At 43.0% G+C, this 19,513-nt stretch overlaps 1 protein-coding gene across 3 annotated transcripts in view; it reads right to left on the bottom strand.

The window, feature by feature from the left end:
* RIN2 (Ras and Rab interactor 2) overlaps positions 1–19,513 on the bottom strand; it is a 163,712-nt gene that overhangs the window by 131,393 nt on the left and 12,806 nt on the right. The window contains exon 1 of one of the 3 annotated variants that reach the window (XM_014519383.2): positions 13,391–13,420. The exons of the other annotated variants lie outside the window; for them this stretch is intronic. Coding sequence (XP_014374869.2) covers positions 13,391–13,414 — 24 coding nt within the window. The 5' untranslated portion in view covers positions 13,415–13,420. Of the gene's footprint in view, positions 1–13,390; positions 13,421–19,513 lie in introns of those variants that run through there. 3 annotated transcript variants of the gene reach the window in all.

Genomic DNA, 19,513 nt, shown 5'->3' with positions numbered 1-19,513 from the left:
TTTGGGGGGGGGGGGGGTGTACAAGTTATTATGCAATCACCTCTATATATACTATGCAAACACAAATCATGGCAAAAATATTTTTTGTAATAAAATTAAAATATATTATGGTAGGTGTCTGACTTTTAGTGTATGATTTGGGTTTTTTCTGGTTCTAAGATGGCAACCCTCCCCTCCCTAAAAGAGTATTTCTTGGGGGGGTGGCAAGGGAAGGGACTTCCAGTCCAAAGATGGCAACCAGAGGGTGGGGCAACTGTCAAGGGGTGGGCTACCCATGCGGCCCTCGACAGCTCACCAAAACTCGGTAAGCAGCCCTCCACCTGAAATAATTATCCCCTGAACTTATCAGGAGCATCACACTGCACAGTTTCCTTCCCTTTCCCTCACCCCTCTATCCAGAGTCTGTCATAGAGATCTTCAAAGTTATTCTCTCTTAGATCCACAAGACTTTCCAAACTGAAGCCATCTGTATATTCCTTATACCCTTTGCTGCCTCCATCCATGAACCCTCACCTCTGATCATCACATCGTCTGTCACCGGCTCCTTTCTAGGAGAGCCAATACAAAACATTAACACTTCATTAATCATTATCTCCAAAAGCAGGAGATTTTTTAAAAAATGAATACATTTGGGGTTCTTTTTATCTTGTAGGGTTTCTTTTGGGTCAGATTTCCATGTTTTTATCTGTAACCACGAAGGTTAGACATGCACTTTAAAAAATATAAGAATTTCACCTAACCATATTATTTCAGGATCTAGGATATCAAGTAAAACCACCAAATATCCAATGACTCATGATAAAAATTGCAGAAGTTGGCAATGCTGCTTTGCTAATTGCATTAAATAATAAAATAGCTGCCCTATCCTAAAAATGTCCTAAGTTGACCACTTTTCTTTCTCCACATCCTGTTTCATTCACCTCTTGCTCTTTAGGCAGTATCTGTCCCCAGTACCTTGAATTCCTCCTCTCCAATTTCTTCCCCTATCCTATCCAGTTTGGCTTTGCAATGTTGCTGTCTCTGAACACTGCCTGAACTTTAAAAGGCCTCTTTATCATAGAGAAGTAGGGCTAGAAGGCACCTCCATGGGTTATCCAATCCAACCAGCTTCTCAGTCTCCCTGCTACTTTTGAATCACTCGGCTCACCCTTACATCTTTAGGCTCGCTTGACTCTCTTCCTTCCAGGTTCTTCTCTTGTGTTGAAAACCACTCCTTCAGGGTTGGTTTCCATGAATCTTCTCCCTTCTTCCTAACTTTGAGTGGTGTGCCAATTCCCCAAGGTTTTTTCTTGGCTCTCTTACTTCCTCCCTCTCCATTCCTCACCTGGGTTTCTGAACCCATACTCATGGTACCTCCTTATCACCTTTCTAATCTACCTGTCCACCTTTGACTGGCTTGCCTCTCTCCCATCTTGCAGTTCCTCATGGATATCCCACCACTTCATTAAATTCCAGACAGCAAAAACTGAATTATTTTTCCTCCTCCCACTTCCCATTACCTAAACAACTCCATTTATTTCTTCCTGCCAGAAGATTCTACAAAGGTTATTCTTCCCACCAGGGGAGAGCTTCTAAGACAGGGAAATACAGAGATTACTGCAACAGATGCTGACTGATATTTAGGACAATGTGATGTTTAAAACCCTGCCATGACTGTGTCTAATATAAATGATGATAAAAGAAAGAGGGGAGGGAAATAAATGCAAAGAAAAAGATCCTTTCCCACTACCTACAGTTCAGGTTAAATTATGGACAAAGATTTATCCTCTGTTAGAGAGGGGGACCATGCACAGGTGCATTTCACTTTCCTCCTCCTCTACTGTGGTCAACTTTTTCATTTTTCCTTTCTCTTCTGTTCGTTCAAATAGGGGTGGTCTTGGCCAAATGGTCTTCTCCAAAAAGTAACCTGGACAATGTTTAGACAATGTCTATTAATCATCACTTTAACTACAGCCAAAAAACCCCAGAGAGAGCTTAAGGAGGGATGAAGAGGACTGTCACCCCTTCACTGAGCACATCAGGGCTTTGGAGGTCAGTTTCCTGTCAGAAGAGAAATCAATGACAGAGTATAATTATATATTTTAATGTTATTTTCTCTATCCTCCCTCTTGAGAGTTGAAGAGACTTGAACTCAGAATAAACAATGATTAAAGAAGAGAAGAGGCTGAAAGTAAAACAGGATGTTAAGCATACTAACTGTAGGTTTGACACTTCACTACAACAAAGGATTAACATTAAGTATGCAATTTAAAAAACATGTTTATTAATATGAAACGTTGTGTTATATATCTGATTTGAGTCAAGGTACAGTGATAAAATCCAGAAAACAAAAAATCAGCATGCTCAGTGAAGTGGATTTTATTCACTCTTTTTATGAAGACTAAATTAGCTTGTTTGATTAATGAGGTAACATCTGAGAGAAGTGATTCAATTTCATATTCTCCTTCCACAGGAAATAAAAGAAAAACAATTGATGGGTTCTGATTTCAATACCGTGCAACATTGTTTTTGTGACACCAATGACAGTACCAATATTATTTACTTATCTTTAGATCTGCTTGCCAGCCCTACAAAGAGGTCACAAAACCTCACCAATGCAGACCAAGATTAATTAGTTTGCCCTTTTGATAACTGCCAACATGCACACTTTTCTGTCACCACACACTCCACATATGCTCACATACACATAAACGAATGTTCCCAAACACTATCATATTTGGGAACTTTGTACCAATCTCTCATTCTTGCATACAAACCCCTCCCCCAGGTCTCTTACCCTTGGCAGCCACAGGCCCTGTGAGTGACTTGCTTCTGCAGATGTCCTAGCTCAGACACATATACCATTTACGGCTCCATTTACTGAGTCACCTCAACTATCAAGCCTCTATCTATCCCCTAAATTAATCAGTTCTCTTTCCCACCCTTTCACCTCCACACTCACCATTTCTCTCCTAACTTGCCTTTCAGCACTACTGCCCCACAGTTGCAGCAGCCACTTCAAATCTGCACCCTGCCCAACCTGCAGTATTTGAGTCTCAAGTCTTCCTCTGATAGCAGCCCTCTCCTACCTGCTCCCTTGCCCTGGTCATAATGGAGAGAGTAGGACCCCCTCATTCAATCCTCTTTCCCATTCCTACCTACCCCCTGCCTGCTAAAATAGTTGGCTTTTCCTTAGAGATGGATCAGGACCCAGATATTTTCTCTTTCTTCTCCCCAGGCTTGGGCCTGATGAAGGAGGAAAAGCTGGCAAGGGCCAGCTAAGCAAGAAGTCTTCAAAGGTAGCACAGCAGGTGTGGTCTAGCATCTAGTGAAAACAAAACTGTTCTGGTTCAGAAGAGGGTGAGCAGAGAGGGCCTGCTGATTTTCCCTTTCCTGCTTCCTAGGCCCAAAGGATGCAGCAAGGGTTGTTACACAACTGACCCTCCACCTTCCCTGCTCCCAAGATAAAATAGTGAGAGCAAAGCTTCCAAGCTTTTTTTACAACAGGGGTCAACAACGCTTTTGAACAGAGTGCCCAAAACACCCATAACATTAGATGTTGGCATGCGGTAGGGAAGCTGCAAGGGGCCCAATCCTTGTTGTGGCAGTGCAGCCTCAGCCCCCTTTCCACTGTCTGCCCCAAGACGAGTGTGCACATGTGCCGGGGGGTTGCTTATCCCTGCTCTACAGCCTGAAAGTGTAACGGCAGCAGCTGCTGTCATGCTGTTTGGCAGCTGCAGCAGTAGTTATGCTTCTCTTGTGTTTTTAAAGTTTTCATTTGCAACTTAAAGGGCTGGAGCTTCTCTCTCTCTCATTTGAATTTAGATTCTGCAAAAGTTGACAGTGCCCAAAGACACTACTGCAAAACAGAGATGATGCCCCACTGGGCCAGGACTCAGGATCCACCTGGATCCTATCCCCAGCACAGCCACATAAGTTGTATCCTTAGACCAGTGATTCTAAACTGTGAGATCCTTTTAAGGGTGGTGTGGAATGCTCAAAAATATGAGCACTGTTAGGTGTGCAAATACCCACCCATGATTCGCCACAAACCCAGAGATTTCAAATAGGAAACCATAGTGTCAAAAGCATTCTGACCTGTTGTGGTCTGAGTTCTCTGCAACAAAAGAATTGCTCTTGTATTTTTCCACACTAAAAAAGTGAGAGATAAGAGCTGTCATTTTCAAAGGGGTGTCTCAATTCTAGAAAGGTTGGGAACCACTGCCTTGGACCAGTGGTACTCAAACTTTTTTCCTGGTGGCCTGATTGGGCACTGCCTGGTCCGATTGTGGGCTGGATGGAGGTTCCAATCTAGCGCCTGGAGCCAGGGTGGCAGCAATCATCCAGCTACATGGAGCGGGTGGTGGATGGAGGAGGGCAGGAGAGAACTACACCCAGCACCATGGGAAGGGGGGGTTGGTGGGGAAGATGTGACCCAGCTCTGCAGGGGGGAAAAGGGAAGGGACTTGACCCAGCTACAACCCAGATCTGCAGGGGAAAAGGGGACATGACTGGGCCCCATGGTGGGGGGAAGGTAAGGGAGCCTGGCCTAGCCCCAATCCGGCCTTGCAGGGAGGAAGGGCCCTAGCTTGGCTCCAACCATAGAGCTTGGGGTTTTGAAACTTAGCCTGGGGGAGGGTGGCTGTATTAATGGCCACCGTTCCCCCACTGCTATATTTCCCAACCCGTGAGGAGCCTTGTAGACTAGATGCGAAGGCCCTGCAGGCCACAGGTTGAGCACCCCTGCCCTGCCTGGGGGTCTTTAAAAGGAGGCTAGATAGACACCTTGCCAGGGTCATTTGACCCCAGCATTCTTTCCTGACCATGGCAGGGGGTCGGACGTGATGATCTGCTCAGGTCCCTTCTGACCCTACCAACTATGAAACCCCCCTCTCTCCCCTTCTTTGGAAGTGTTGGTAGTTTAGGCTGTAAGTATTTGGGCCAGGGTCCTTCTTTATCTATGCAATTATACTGCTCGTGCCAAATCTGGCAACATCCCAAGTATTACCAAAATAATGGTAAATATACATCTAGTAGTGATTTCAATTTGATAAATATCCATTAATGGATAAACTCAATTTCAAAATTTTATTTCACTGCCTCTGCCCATTAGTCTCTCTCTCTCTCAGGAGTGCATTCCAATCCTGTGAGCAGCTTCCAACAGTTGCCATAGTTTTAAACTGCTTGCCATTAAAAAAGTTTCCTTTATTTCTCCCCAAATGTGAAATTACACACACACACACACACACCATTTCTACATCCCCCAGCCCCTACCTTCACCCCCTGCCCCGACTCGCACATACAATTTACATTGGTAACACTCTTCCAAATTCATGCCTGGAACAGCTAGTTGTACAATATCTATTATCTTACAATTGCCAAGGCTAGAATTTGGAGCTCAGTACTGAAAAGAGGAACCTTGAAGCTTTCCAATAAGACAAAGCATCTAGCCAGCAGGACAGCCAGAGGTATCAAATTTTTAGGTCATGGTAAAATTGTTCAATCATGTACAGAAAGGCTATTTTAGGCAATCTCTAGTATTTTAATACATATACTTTGTTTCTTTCCTTATGCTGTTATATGCTTCCACACCCAGTAAATAATGTATCCGACTTTATAGGCAGAGGTATACAGAAAAAACCCCTCATAATAAAATGTTAAAGGGCTTAAACATAAGGGTTTTCCTATTAAGCAGAGGACTTACGTTGGGCTTTTTATCTATTTGACAGTGACATCCCAAACTAGTGACGTGCTGCATGGGCCTGCAAAATGGCTCAGTTCCTACCCCAAATAGTCACAATCTAAAATGAGAAAAAGATAATTACCAGGCAAGAGAGAGTGGCACTTAAGGCTATATTTCATTAGTCATGTTGCATTTTATGTACAGAATATATTCTGATGTGATATGCTAAAATTTTACAGTGGGGGAAAGGATTAGGATTTTTGGCAGGGGGAGCTGAGCATCATGTAAGTTATCCTTTTCCCATTGTTAAAAGAACCTGATGAGAAAATCCTGGTTGACATACGCCCTGTGCCCCTATATCATGGGAAATCTCCTCCCACCTAAGTGAAGTACTAAACTTGGCAGATAGTTAACAATTCTGCTAAGAATTCAATCATCTTAAATAATACCTCCCCAGAGCTAAATTTCTATGTATTTTAGTATTGAAAATAGAGTTAGGAAACACAATCACACTTATAATTTACTAAAGTTAACAAGTTACATGTAATATGCTAGCAGGATTAATGCGTATTTTTTACGTAAATCAGGAACATAGCTTTTAAAACAAGATCTACAGCTACAGTCACACATACTAGTTTTTGGCTCCCCCCACAAATCGCATAAATGTCAGATCAAAAGTATGGGAGCAAGACTTCCTGCTACAAAAAAGAAAATTTTTCATATTGTAACAAGAGCCATATTTTAAACTCTCAGTGATTTTTATCTGACACACTTTACCTGTGCATGTATTCTGAGAGTCTTTGTTGACAGATGGGTACAGGCAACCTCATAACGGTCAGGTACCAAGAGTAGAACCTTGGTCCCACTAAATGGATGTTTTGACCTGGACTTAAACAGGGCCAGGATTTTGCACTAAAACTATCATATATGAAGAGGGATTTAAGTAGGTCCTTTCAGGTGCTTCTGAACTTAAAAATGACAAGCAGCCATAATTATCTATGCAATTATCCTAATTATCTAAGATGTTTTGATCCTAGACCACAATTCTGGTTGAAAAAAATAACCAGGGAATAATTTTTCATTAATCCCAATACAAAAAGAATAGAGTAAACATTTTACAACCTCAGTAAAGACTAATACACATGACCTGATGGCATTTTTTTACAGTAAGATCCCAGTCCTGCTATTGGAGAAATTAATGAGTCTCAAAGACATAGGTACAGGCTCTAAAAACTTGGTTCTCATTTATATTAATGACACTGCACAGCTCTGACCATATAAAGGGATTTTGGAGCAAGAAGAAATTATACTTGCATCCACTTGAAGATCCCTTTGCATTGCTAGGACAATGGTGAAAAAAAGGCATTGGGATGAATGAGAATCAGGCTTTTGGGTACAGTATGTCTTCACAGCATCCTGCCCACTATTGCAGTGAGGATTTAGGTTAGACCACTTAAGTGGTGATAGTCCACTGGTGCTTTTCCATAATTCCCAGAAAGACAGAAATTCTCCCCCAATTCACTGGGAAAAAAAATAATAAAATAGCTCACTTTACAGCAGCATAAAGAATCATGTGATATATCCTAGCAGTGCATGCATGCGCACGCACACACACTCTCTCTCATGAGAGAGTGCAGCACCAGAAAGGACACAGCAACTCAGGTACTGCTTTGTAACAGCTATGGCTATGGACAAACATAAATTTAACTGCTTTAAAAAGGGGAAGGTAGAGTTAATGGCGGGAAACACCCATCAGCTGTTGCAACGTAACAACTTATTTCTGCACATTCCTGTAGGTATATAGGGACACGGCTACACAAGACATTTACTGCGGAGTAGACTAATTAACTCTGCAGTAAATGTCTTGCATCTACATGTGCAGGGCAATTAGACTGGAGTAAATTAATTAACTCCTCAGCAGGATAGTATCTGTGAAGTTTTGGGTTTTTTTTACTGAGGAGCAGTGCACGTATAGATGCTGAGGCAGCTGGCTGGGGCATGAAGGTGGTTCAATGTGGGGGCCACCTGCTGGCTAGCCCTGCACTGGAGCACCCTTGTACCTCAGCCAGCCCTTCCACAGCACATTTAAGCCAGGCAGGAGCAGCCCCAGGCTTGCAGGCTGACCTGCAGGCTCCAAACTGACTCAATACGCTGTGGTCCTGGGTGCATGTTCAAACGACGCGCCTGGGAACAATAAACTCCAATATGATAACTACCAGAGTTTACTGCTTTGTATTAACAGCACATGTAGATGCGCCCCAGATAGCTAAATTAGGGCAACTTAAATCCCCAAAAAACGGAATTAAAGTTCCAGCTAATTTATCATACTTACATGGCTAGAGAACTACAGAAATGTAACAGCTACATCATAGCAGCTCATAAATCAGCATAATTTTCTAGCAGTGCCATTATTACATCTGTCAGTACCTTAAGACATACTCCAAATCTTTTTTGAGTTTTGAATGATTAAGAAACCTTAGAATACTTTTTAAAGAAACCAAACACTCTCTTTCTCAAAGTCTTATACCTTGAAAAACACCTTGGCTGGGGACAGAAATTACACATAAATTAATTCATAGATTATAGGGTCAGAAGAGACCCAATGGATCGTGTCCGACCCCCTGCCCCTGACAGGAAAGAGGACTGAGGTAAGACGACTCCAGCCAGGTGATCGTCAAGCCTCCTCTTGAAGACCTCCAAGTTAGGTGACAGTACCACCTCTCTTGGAAGCCCATTCCAGACTCTGTTCACCCTAACTGTAATAAAATTCTTCCTAATGTCTAACCTGAATCTACTCTCCACCAGTTTGCACCCATTATTCCTAGTTACTCCCTGGAGTGCTCTGGGAAATAGCACATCCCCAGTTCCCTGCTGTCCTCCTCTGACAAACTTGTAGGTGGCTACAAGATTACTCCTCAGCCGTCTTTTGTAAAGGCCGAAGAGATTCAGATCCCTCAACCTCCCCTTATAGAGTCATTCACGGAGACCACTAATCATGGGAGTGGCCCTCCTCTGAACCCTCTCCAGATTCTCCGTGTCCCTCTTGAAGTGCGGTGCCCAAAACTGGACACAGTACTCCAACTGTGGCCTGATCAATGTTGCATAGAGGGGGAGCATCACCTCCCTTGATCTGTTGGTCATGCATCTGCTAATACACGACAAGGTGCGATGGACTTTGTTGATGGCCTCATTACACTGCCGGCTCACGTTCATCTTGGCATCAGCTATGACTCCAAGATCTCTCTCAGCCTCTGAGCAACTGAGGAGGTCATCTCCCAACCCGTAGGTGTGCTGGGGATTCCTCCTTCCTAGGTGGAGTACCTTGCATTTATCTTTGTTGAACTGCATCCTATTTCGTTCTGCCCATTGATCCAACCTGTCCAGGTCAGCCTGCATCTGCTCCCTGCCCTCCAGTGTATTAACTTTGCTGATTTTTTCTAATATTTTCCCAGGTATAGAGGTAAGAGTAACTGGCCTAAAGTTAACCAGCTCATCCCTTCTCCCCTTCTTAAAAATAGGTATCATGTTGGCCTTTTTCCAGTCCTCAGGGACCTGGCTGGAGGACCATGAGAGCCCAAACAGCCATGCCAGCAGCTCAGCTATGACACTGGCCAATTCCTTCAGCACCCATGGATGGAGGTCATCTGGGCCAGCTGACTTGTACCCATCCAGCCCTTCCAAATGCTCCTTAACTAAGTCAGGATTAACCTTTGGCAGTCTGGTGACATTTGGACATGTCTGTACTCAAGGTGGGGGAATTGTCTTGGTCAGGATTAAGGAATACTGAAACAAAGAACTCATTGAAGAGCTCTGCCTTTTTCTCTGCGTCAACCACCAACTGACCTAATTTGTCCTGCAGGGGCCCTATGCTATTCTGTGCTTCCCTTTTGCTCGCTATGCATCTGTAGAAGAACTTTTTATTGTCCTTAATTGTTGTAGCTAGCCTAAGCTCCAGTCCTGCCTTGGCCTGCCTAACTGACTCCCTGCAATAGCGTGCTAGGGTGGTGTATGCCTCCTTGGTGGTTGCTCCCTGCTTCCACTGCCTATAAATCTCTTTCTTTGCCCCCAGTCTTTCTTGAAGCTCCCTGTTCAGCCAAGGAGGCTTTTTATAATCCCCTTACCCTTTTTCCTGCATAAGGGGATAGACTCCTTTTCTGCCCCAAGGATCACTACCTTGAGAAACTTCCAACCCTCTTGGACCCCCATTAGCTCGATGCTCTTGAGATCCGCCACCTCACTAACTAGGTTTCTAAATTTACTAAAGTTGGCCCCTCTGAAGTCTAAAACTTTAGCATCACTGAATATTTTTCTCACCTTACACTGGATAGTGAACTCTACCAAGTGGTGGTCACTATCACCCAGGTTACTGTGTACCCACAGGTCCCCCAACTGACAATGCGTAGGGAGTGCACGTGGGTGCACGTGCACACCTTGAGATTGGAGGTGGACCCCCTGAAAAAAGCACTGCTGATGTTGCCAGCGGCGCCTGTGGGCAGTCGCCGCTCGCCACCGCCCCCCCGCCGACACCACTGGCAGCATCTGTGGGTGGTCACCAACCACCAGTCGACACTAGCCACCCTCCTTTCCTCCCCACTGCAAACACCACCACGGCTGCCTGCGAGAACTCCCTCCTTGCCACCGCCATGCCCCCGCTGCCAAAACTGCTGCCACCAACTGCAGGCAGTCGCCATGCCCCCCCAGCCTCCGGGGGCACACGTCATACATGCATAAATTGGTATAAGTGATCAGAAACCAATTCAAATCTGTAACACAACAGAAGTTCAGTGCTTGTAAACCGTTTTTAAAGTGGCCAAAACCAGTTTAAGATTAATCTGGATGGATGTAGTATCAGAATGAACTGATTTAAGATAAACCAGTCTATCCAACTTCTGTCCCAGATCCCACAGCAAATCAGTCATAGTCCTTCAGGATACCAGCATGCTTTGCAGCTCCAGGTGAGCTGGACAGCCCCCAGGCATCACAGAGCTGAGGCAGCAAAGCCTCTGCTTCCCAGCCAGGCCTGTGGGTAGCACAGGGGCAGGTGAGGGGGAGAACTAACCCCCCTCCCAGCCCCAGCCCCCCAACCCAGGGTCTGACAAGCAATTGGGAGGGTGAAACCTCCAGACATAGGCTTTCCCTCCCCCTTCCATCACAGCCCGGCTATGCCAGTTGGGCATGTCAGGGCCCTGCCCCTTTGCCAGCCCCCCACCTCTCAGTCATGGGTTGTGAGGGGATGTACAGGTGGGCATGGGGGGAAACGGACCTGCCCCCACCTCTACAAGTTTATTCCCCCATCTCCCCCACCGTGCCTGACAGGCTGAGGACTGATGGGGGGGTGAGGGGGCAGGGCCCTTGTGTTCCCAGCCTGGGAGAGCTGGGAAGCATTTGTGAGCACCCTTTCTGACAAGGGCCAGTGCAGGCATTTGCTTGTCTTGGCCAAGGGAAGACTGAACAACAGTTCAATTCAGTATCAGTTCAATTTATGCAGCTTAGAAAATCTTGTGTAGACTGAATCAATTCTACCTTGGGTTTTCTAACTGTCTGTACTTAATCCTTGTACACCTTTTCGTACAAATGAAATCTTCAGTACAAACCACAGAAACTCGAGCAAAAGGGAACTTTTGTTTCTCTTCCCACTCTTATATTTTAGAAGTTGTGGGGGGAAATAGGCTTATGATGCCAATGATCATGCAGTTTAACTATGGAGTCATACTGGTGGGTAGATAATGAGTAGAACACGCTGGTATTGGAAAGATCTTGAAATTAATAATTATTTTATGAACATTACCTGACAGTTACCTTTGCTCTCAGGAAATTAAATCTATTCTATAAATTATCAGTGCCTCTCTTACTACAGATGAGTTTTACTGATTTGGATGTTATTGTTACAGGTTTCCACCTACAACATGTGCCTATAATCACTTGCACCTACTCCTGATTCTGAGTATAACGTTGTCCACACTTCCTGCTTTACTCTAGCCTTCCTAAGACTATTTACTTGCTTAGTAAGAAAAAGAACTTGAAAAATTATGTGTAATACCACCATAAGTGTCTCTTTGTGCTGGGGAACTGAGAAACCATCCCTGTGTTCACACAGGAAAGCACAGTCTCTACTTTGAAGACTGTGTAGTCTAAGGCCCTGACCCAGGGTGGATTTGATTTAAATTAATTTAAATCATGATTTAAATCACAAATTAAATCATTGCTCAGGAAGCCTAGATTTAAATCAGTTTTCTACAAGTAGTACATTCTTGTTTGATATCGTTTATTCATTTAACTTTTTGCAACTTTGCACTTTTACAGAAGGGTAAAGGCTTGACTCTGTGTACACAAACTTACAGAGAGACAACAGGGCTGATGGGTGGGTAATCAGGTCTGTTCTCTCTCATCTCCATGTATGGCCGTTAACAAGGCTGTTTTCTCTGGAGACACAAACCCAGTTTGAAAACTGAAACTAAGCATCACAGAGACACTTAATGGGATCTTCTAGACTGAGCAGAGTTTTATTGGGTAGAGTGGTTTTCTTTAATCGTCGCTAATTTATAGAGGAGCTTCTGGGAACCCCATAAGATTGGGCCCCAATATAGTCCATGGCTTGTTGTGACCTATTTATAAAACTTTTCTAAAAAAGTTACATGAATATATTGTGTCAAATAGTATATACTTAGAAGTTAAAATCTCTATTCTATGATATCTTTGCGCTTTAACATATCTTAAATCAACTATCTTTATATAGGTTTATTTTTTTTAAAGCATCTTAAAAAATAAAAAAAATATGATTTAAATAATAAAAATGATTTTTTTTAAATACTTGATTCTTATCCACCCTGCCCTGACCTGATGCTGCAAAGACATGAGGATGTGCCTAACTTTACAAATAGTAAACAGTTTCATTAAAGTCAATAGGGCTACTTACTGTGTGTGAAATTAATGCTTAAGGCTTTGCAAATGGGGTCTGAAAATATAGCCATAACTGAATTCCAATCATCAGAACTAAGTAAAGAAATAAATATTGATGAAGTAACAGGCAGAGTCATAGAATCATAAAAAATGGGGCTGGAAGGGACCGCAAGAGATCATCTGGTCCAACTCAGGAAATACTAAGCCATCCCAATTAAATATCTAACATGCACATAAAAACTTCCAATGAGAGCAATGATACAAGATGGCAGAGATTAATGCAAAACAAAATAAAGTACATACAATGAGGCACTTTACAAAAAGCTAATTTGTGGTACACTGGGCATAAAACACATCATGCAGGTGGTCTTATTCTACAAATTATAACAAGGAGCGTTAATTTTATAACTTTTTTTTTTTTTTTTTTTTTTTTTTTATAAAGCAGCTTTTGAAGTCCAAGAAATACAAGGAAATAGGTTTGTAATACCAAGATCAAATAAAATTTCAAGGTACATCTCTGAATTGTCAGCTAGTAAAGTTTGTCAGCAAACACGTAAATATTAGCTCAACCACTGCTCTCAGACTCATCCGTTACAGAACTGAGTGTCTCTCAGCAGAACAGATGTGTTGCTGGAACACACCTGACAGGTGCTTCATTGTCAGAAGCATTCTAGTGACCTGAATTTCACACAGAGCCTCATAAACTCTGTGCTCATATTCTGGATGCCAGTTGTACAGCTGTACAAAAGCAATAAGTCAAGAAAAATCCTATTGTCCATCAAGTCAAGTCAATACAAACTAGGTCCAAAAAATTTCATTAATTGTTACCTGCAAAATAGACATGCTGCTCATCTAAACTTAAACATCTTGAAAGCACAATCAGAAGGTACAGTCCATCCTAAGATTGGAAATAAAAACAAACCTTCACCTCAGATATCTTTTCAGTGCCACCAAATGACAAATGACACAGCTGATTTACTCTTCTGCCTTACTACTCTTTCCAATCTGCCCCTCCACCACTCAGTCACACCCCATACTACACTGTGTCCATACTACACTGTACAACCAACCAACCAAGCACCTTGCCTAAAACAGTCCTGGGAGTAACTGTTGATACCACCTCTGAGCAACAAACAGGCTGATGTGGGATACTAATGATCGTTAAGAGTATCAGGTAGAATATGTAGGTCTATTTTAAGTAGTTATATGGTCCCCCCACTGCCCTTGTACCTGAGCCACTTCCCAAATTTTAATTTATGTTCCTCTGCAGCACCTTGGTAAGGTAATAAAGTGCTATTATCCTCAATTTAAATACTGGAAACCAAAGCACAGAATAACTAACTCCCAAATCTAGCTTGTACATACATGTTACCTTTCAAATGGGTTACATGCTCTTAAAATGGGAATTTCAGCATATTAATGCAGGAAAAGATGAGCTAAGTACTCTTCAAGTGTCTAAGGGATAATCCTCTTCAGAAGAAGACTATTTCTAACTCATACTGCAGTAACATCAGTGTGCTCCATAAGACTAATACCAGCAATTTAGGGTGATGACAGATGTGGAAAAAACAAAATAAGACAAGAAAAAAAAACATGTTTTACCGGAAGCAGTAGCGCATTAGTTTGACCTGGCTCTGCAGCATCTGTATAAATTAGGTACTTCAGTGGGGCTTTTTGGCACTTTTATCTAATAGCTGATTCAATCAGCTATTATATAAAAATGGCAGAAAGCCCCACTAAAGCGCCTAATCTATAGACATTGGGAAAGCCTGGTCCAACTAACACAATGTCTCTTCTGAGCATGTGCTGGGCTCAGTGCAGGAGCATGCCAAGTTTAATGTAAATCGCCATTTTTTTCCATGTCTACAAGCAGCCTTAGAGTCTTCCAGTATCCTAGGAGGTACCACTCCCGGCCCTTCCCACATATAGTAGCTATCATCTTGAGCTCTACTGCCCTGGGCTGACAGCTGGGCAGCTGCCAGTAAGTGGTGTGAATAGAGGAGGAAAGTAGGGAGAGAAGGGAAGGGAGAAAAAGGGGGGGAAGGGGCATGGGAGCATGGGGGAAAGCAGTGGGTGGAAAAGGAGCTGCCGGTCAGCTGCAGGGCCTGATGTGGGTGGAACAGGCTTGATCTAAGGTCGTGGGGTACAGTGCAGGCCAGATCTAAGTGGGCAGGCCCTGTGGTCCCAACCCCAGCATATGAGGGTCAGCATGGGTCAGATCTGGGCAGGTGGTCCTGGCACAGCCTGATCCTGAAGCAGAAGAGCCTGTTCTGCCACTGGAGAGCAGAAAAGGTGGGCAGATATGGAGCAGACTAGACAGACCCTACCCATATCCCTGCTTGCCAACCCTCTAGTGGCAGGTCAGAGCTGTGCACGTTAAGAGAAGGTATTAGCTCTCATTGGATGCGTTTTACAGCTGTGGGCAAGCCTCTGGCTGGGTAAGGAATCCCTGCCCAGCTGGAGACTCCCTGGCAGCTGCCCCAGAAGTGGGACAGCTCCCGGCCAGACCCCTGCTAGGCAGAGAATCCCCACTATGTATGGGGCTCACTGGCAGCTATGATTCCCAATGTGCACAGGGCTAGAAGAGCTCTGCCAGCTGCAGCAGCAGCCATCTCCCAGACCTGTGCATATCAGGATCCCTCCTAATATGCACGGGGCCAGGAAGCAGTTGCCACTGCAGACGGCAGAGCTCTCCTGGTTCCATGCGCATTGGGTCCAGCCCCCATACCTCCTGCCAACCCCCAGGCTAGCACCCCAGGGGAGCCTGGAGCTCCTCCTGGCTGCTGCAGGTGGACAGAGCAGGGCAGGAGCAGTCCTATACCAGGCTGCTCCTGTTGGGAGATTTGTTCCAAACAGGGTGCACGTGTAGATGCGCTCCCGGGGAAAGCTTACTGCACACTATTTTACTGCGCAGTAAGCCTGTATTGTGTTAATAGCACATGTAGATGCGTCCAGTGTGTCAATGCTCATAGCATGTTTTAATTTTAACACTTCCCAGCATTTCACAGAGTTAGCACAAGCTAACTGTAATGTACAACTACACTCTTTTACTGTACTCAGATACCTTCTTGCCATTAAACTATGAGCCTAAAACAAGTAATTTGATCAGTCTCACAGAGGAAGTATGTAGCTGAGCAGAGAACTGAACTCAATTTTTCTAAATCTCAGACTAATGCTTCTGGATCATGTTTCACCTTGATGAACTCGACAGTTAGCTCTTGAAAGAGAATTATTTCTCTCTCTCACACTTTTGGGGGGAGAATAAATAATCCTATTTTCAATATTTTTTTCCTTCAATCAAGTGTACTATTCAGACTGTTCTTGAATAAGTGACTCCACAAACATTTTCACAATCTGAATATCTTAGTGAGATTTTAGTTCATCGGATGCACAAGCAGAGATAAAGGGGATTATTTTTCCTCAATGTGGGTGCCTAAAATGAGGCACCTAATCCCCCCTTTAAGTATTCATCTAAAATTGGCCTGCTTTTCAAAGCTCCTAAAAACCTACAATTTCCACTGAAACCAACAGGAGCTTCAGTGGCTCAGCACTTCTGGTCCTCTGCCCAAAATTTTGGTTAGATGTCTACATGAGAAATTAGAGATCACAGTTAAAGGGAGAAATTTTCAGAAGACAGAAAAAGCAGTTAGGCCCATACTTTTGTAAAGAGTTGCTTATTAAGAGGCAGTGCCTGATGGCTCTTTATGCCTTTAAAATTTTTCACCTCCCTAAAAGCAGCATGTTGTCAGTCAGGCCCTTTTAAAGGCTGCTGCTAAGTAACCAGCATGCTACATGTTCAAATGGTTCTACTGATGCCAGTGACAGCTGCTGAGTGTTCAACACTTTTGAAAACCAGACAGGTGCCTAAATATGGGTTTGGAAGCCTAATGTTAGGCACCTATTACTGAAAATGTGGGCCAAATATTGTCCAAAGTAGTTAAAGTCAGTAAACCTACTATTTGGATTTGATTAATAGCCTGTGTAGCAGCTATTTGGAATAAAAAAAAAAAAAGTATCTGAGTTCACACACTGGCTGGGTTACAGCCAAGGAGAGAAATCAAATTGAGTGCAAGACTATTAAAAGTACACTATCAAAAGGACTTATTTGTCAGTTGCGTATTGTTCCATGGTATTAAACATTTCAATCTGTTATCATCAAATTAACCCCCCAATTTAGTAAAATGCAGCGTTTCTAAATGTACTTGTGCCAGTTAGTAGATTAGTTAGGTATTAAATAACAGTATCTGACACATTTTAAAGAGGACATCTGCTGTGTAATCAGCTCCGGTACTGCCAAAAGTAGAATTAAGCTATCATGCTCAAATTTATGATTATTCAGCTCTGACTTTCCCAACTGAGTAGGAACAAGAGATTATATAGAATTCAATAACTTATGGCTGCCAAAGTTACCAAACACAATGGGACTTTTGCATTTATATAGACACTGTACTTTGAATACTGTATACGGCAGGGGCGGGCAATTATTTGGGCCCAAGGGCCAAATAGGGAGTTCTGATGTGCTGCCACAGGCCAATCAGGACCCCCATCCCTCTTGCGCAACAACTCACGAAAAATCCCTATGGGGTTTTGAGCGAGTGGGGAGCAATGTGTAGGAGTAGGATGGGTGGGCAAAACCGGGATCATGGGGCTGGGTCACCAAGCAGTGACAGCTTGGGGCCAGAGCCCAGGCTGAACCATGATCCCTGCACACCCTGCCCTATGTGGGGACAAGGGGGGACATTTTGGTTTTCCTTCAGTACAGTTCAAAAGCACAGATCACCACAGATCAGCTTTGGTAGTACCCAGAGGAGAAACAATCACTTACTTATAATGCACTGTAAGTCTGCCTCTTTCCCCACCTTGGAAATGAAACATTTCAACATACAGTATTATACCAGAAAGCAAAGAGGTTAACAAAAACAAAAAGAAAACAAAGTCTGCCAATCAAAGCATTGCTTTTTGGCAGGTGGAGTTACAACAACTGTCCAAAGGTCTACTACTCTTTGGGAAGGAAAAGATGATGTATGAAAGTGTTGTGAAATCTCTTGAAGGCAAATAAATACTGTGTACATATAAGCCTTCTGCACGGCAGCCTGCAATTAAGCATGTTAATGGCATATTCAAAAACTCCAAACTTTTCCATGGTTTGAGAGAGTAAACATCTCTACTCCCACTCATAAAACTCTGCAAAGTGTATCAACCACTTATAATAAATCTGTGGTTTTAATAGCTATAGCCTATAACCGTTTGAGAAGAAGCAAACTGCCACTGTGTTATCATTCCTTAAACCACCAATACAATAGCTTCCAGGCAGGGATCAGCAATACAAAATATGTTATAAAAAACACACATGGAAAATCCATGAAATTGGCAGAATATCTGTGTGCCTTGTCTGACTTCAAAAGCAAGCTGAAACAAAATAAAAGACTTTAATTTAAGAAAAATCTCAACATTTGGGCTTGCTGGTTTTTTTCTTTTCTTTTTTTTATTTCTCCATTATGCTAACCATTGCCATCCTCAAATCAGCACTGCAACACATGGCAACTTTAAGACTGTCAATGAAAGGAAGATGGTAAATTAGGACATGCCCATTCTGTCTAGAAAAAAAGTGTGTGCATATATTATTATGCCATCTTTAGCCATGAACAAGGCATGTGAAGTACAGCCAAGACACTTCGTTGGCTTCCAGAACCACTGTAAACCATATGGGAAATATACTATAAATGATAGCTAACATGTGTGGAACAGTTTCTGAAATATAAATGGATGCAATAACGCTTTTCTTTTGGACATTACAATGGATCTGAAATCTAATAAAACAATATTTATCTTGGCAGTTTGTATGTCCTGGAAAAAGCCTCAATAAAAGAAAAACAGTACTGAACTAAATGGCAAAGTATGTTTGATACCAATTCCTGCCCAACTCGATGCGTTATCCACTTGCATCCATGTGATCCAGAAATTCAAACTGCAAAATTTGATGGAACAATTATGGGAAAAAACTTGAATTAGCTTAAGGAATGTTTACTGTTTGAGAAATGCTGCATCTTCATTCTTAGTATTACCATCTAACCCAAGAATTCCAATACCTGTAATTCACAGAGAAAAATGTACTGGATAGAAGTACGAGCAATGATAAAAAGTCATAGTCAAGACCATCTGAAGAACATTTAAGTATAGATTGGCAGATGTTTGAACATTCTTTAATTTGAATGTAGAGGGTCCTGCTTTTTCAATGTTTGTCCTCTATTTTTATAACCAGGCATTAATTATTTTCTTAAAGGGACTCTCTACTTAAAAAATATCAAGCTGTCTAGAAAGTAAGCCATTGGTAAGAAAGACTCTATTACCTGATCCTTATATGCATGAATAGTCTCAACAGACCCTACAGAATGGCAACTCTTTAATCCATGCATAAGTATTTAGATGTTAGAGAGCACTGACTCTTACTCTTATAGTAAGGGCCTGGGCTGATTCAGCCCCTTTGCTAGGGCTTCTGTCAGGCCCAAGCAGCAATCACGCTGCAGTCAGCAATCAGTCTCCAGGCTGTAGCGGTGCATGGGATTCTTCTGTCTTAAGTGGAGGACTTTGTACTTGTCCTTAGTGAACTTCATGAAATTTCTTTTGGTTCAATCCTCCAATTTGTCCAAGTCTCTTGGAATCCTAGCCCTACCTTCCAGCATATCTACTACTCCATCCAGTTTGATGTCATCCACAAACCTGGTGAGGGTGCACTCCATCCCATCTTCCAGGTCATTGATGAAGATATTGAATAAAACCAGCCCCAAGACTGACCCCTGAGGCTTCCACTTGATACTGGCTTCCAACTAGACACTGAGCCATAGATTAATACCCTTGGAGCCCAACAATCCAGCCAGTTTTCTATTCACCTTACAGTCCATTCATCCAATTTGTACTTCCTTAGTTTGCTTGCAAGAATGCTGTGAGATT

The sequence above is a fragment of the Alligator sinensis genome, unplaced genomic scaffold (genome assembly GCF_000455745.1).
Source record: "Alligator sinensis unplaced genomic scaffold, ASM45574v1 scaffold140_1, whole genome shotgun sequence".
NCBI lineage: Eukaryota > Metazoa > Chordata > Crocodylia > Alligatoridae > Alligator > Alligator sinensis.
This window is presented reverse-complemented; position numbering and strand designations above follow the sequence as displayed.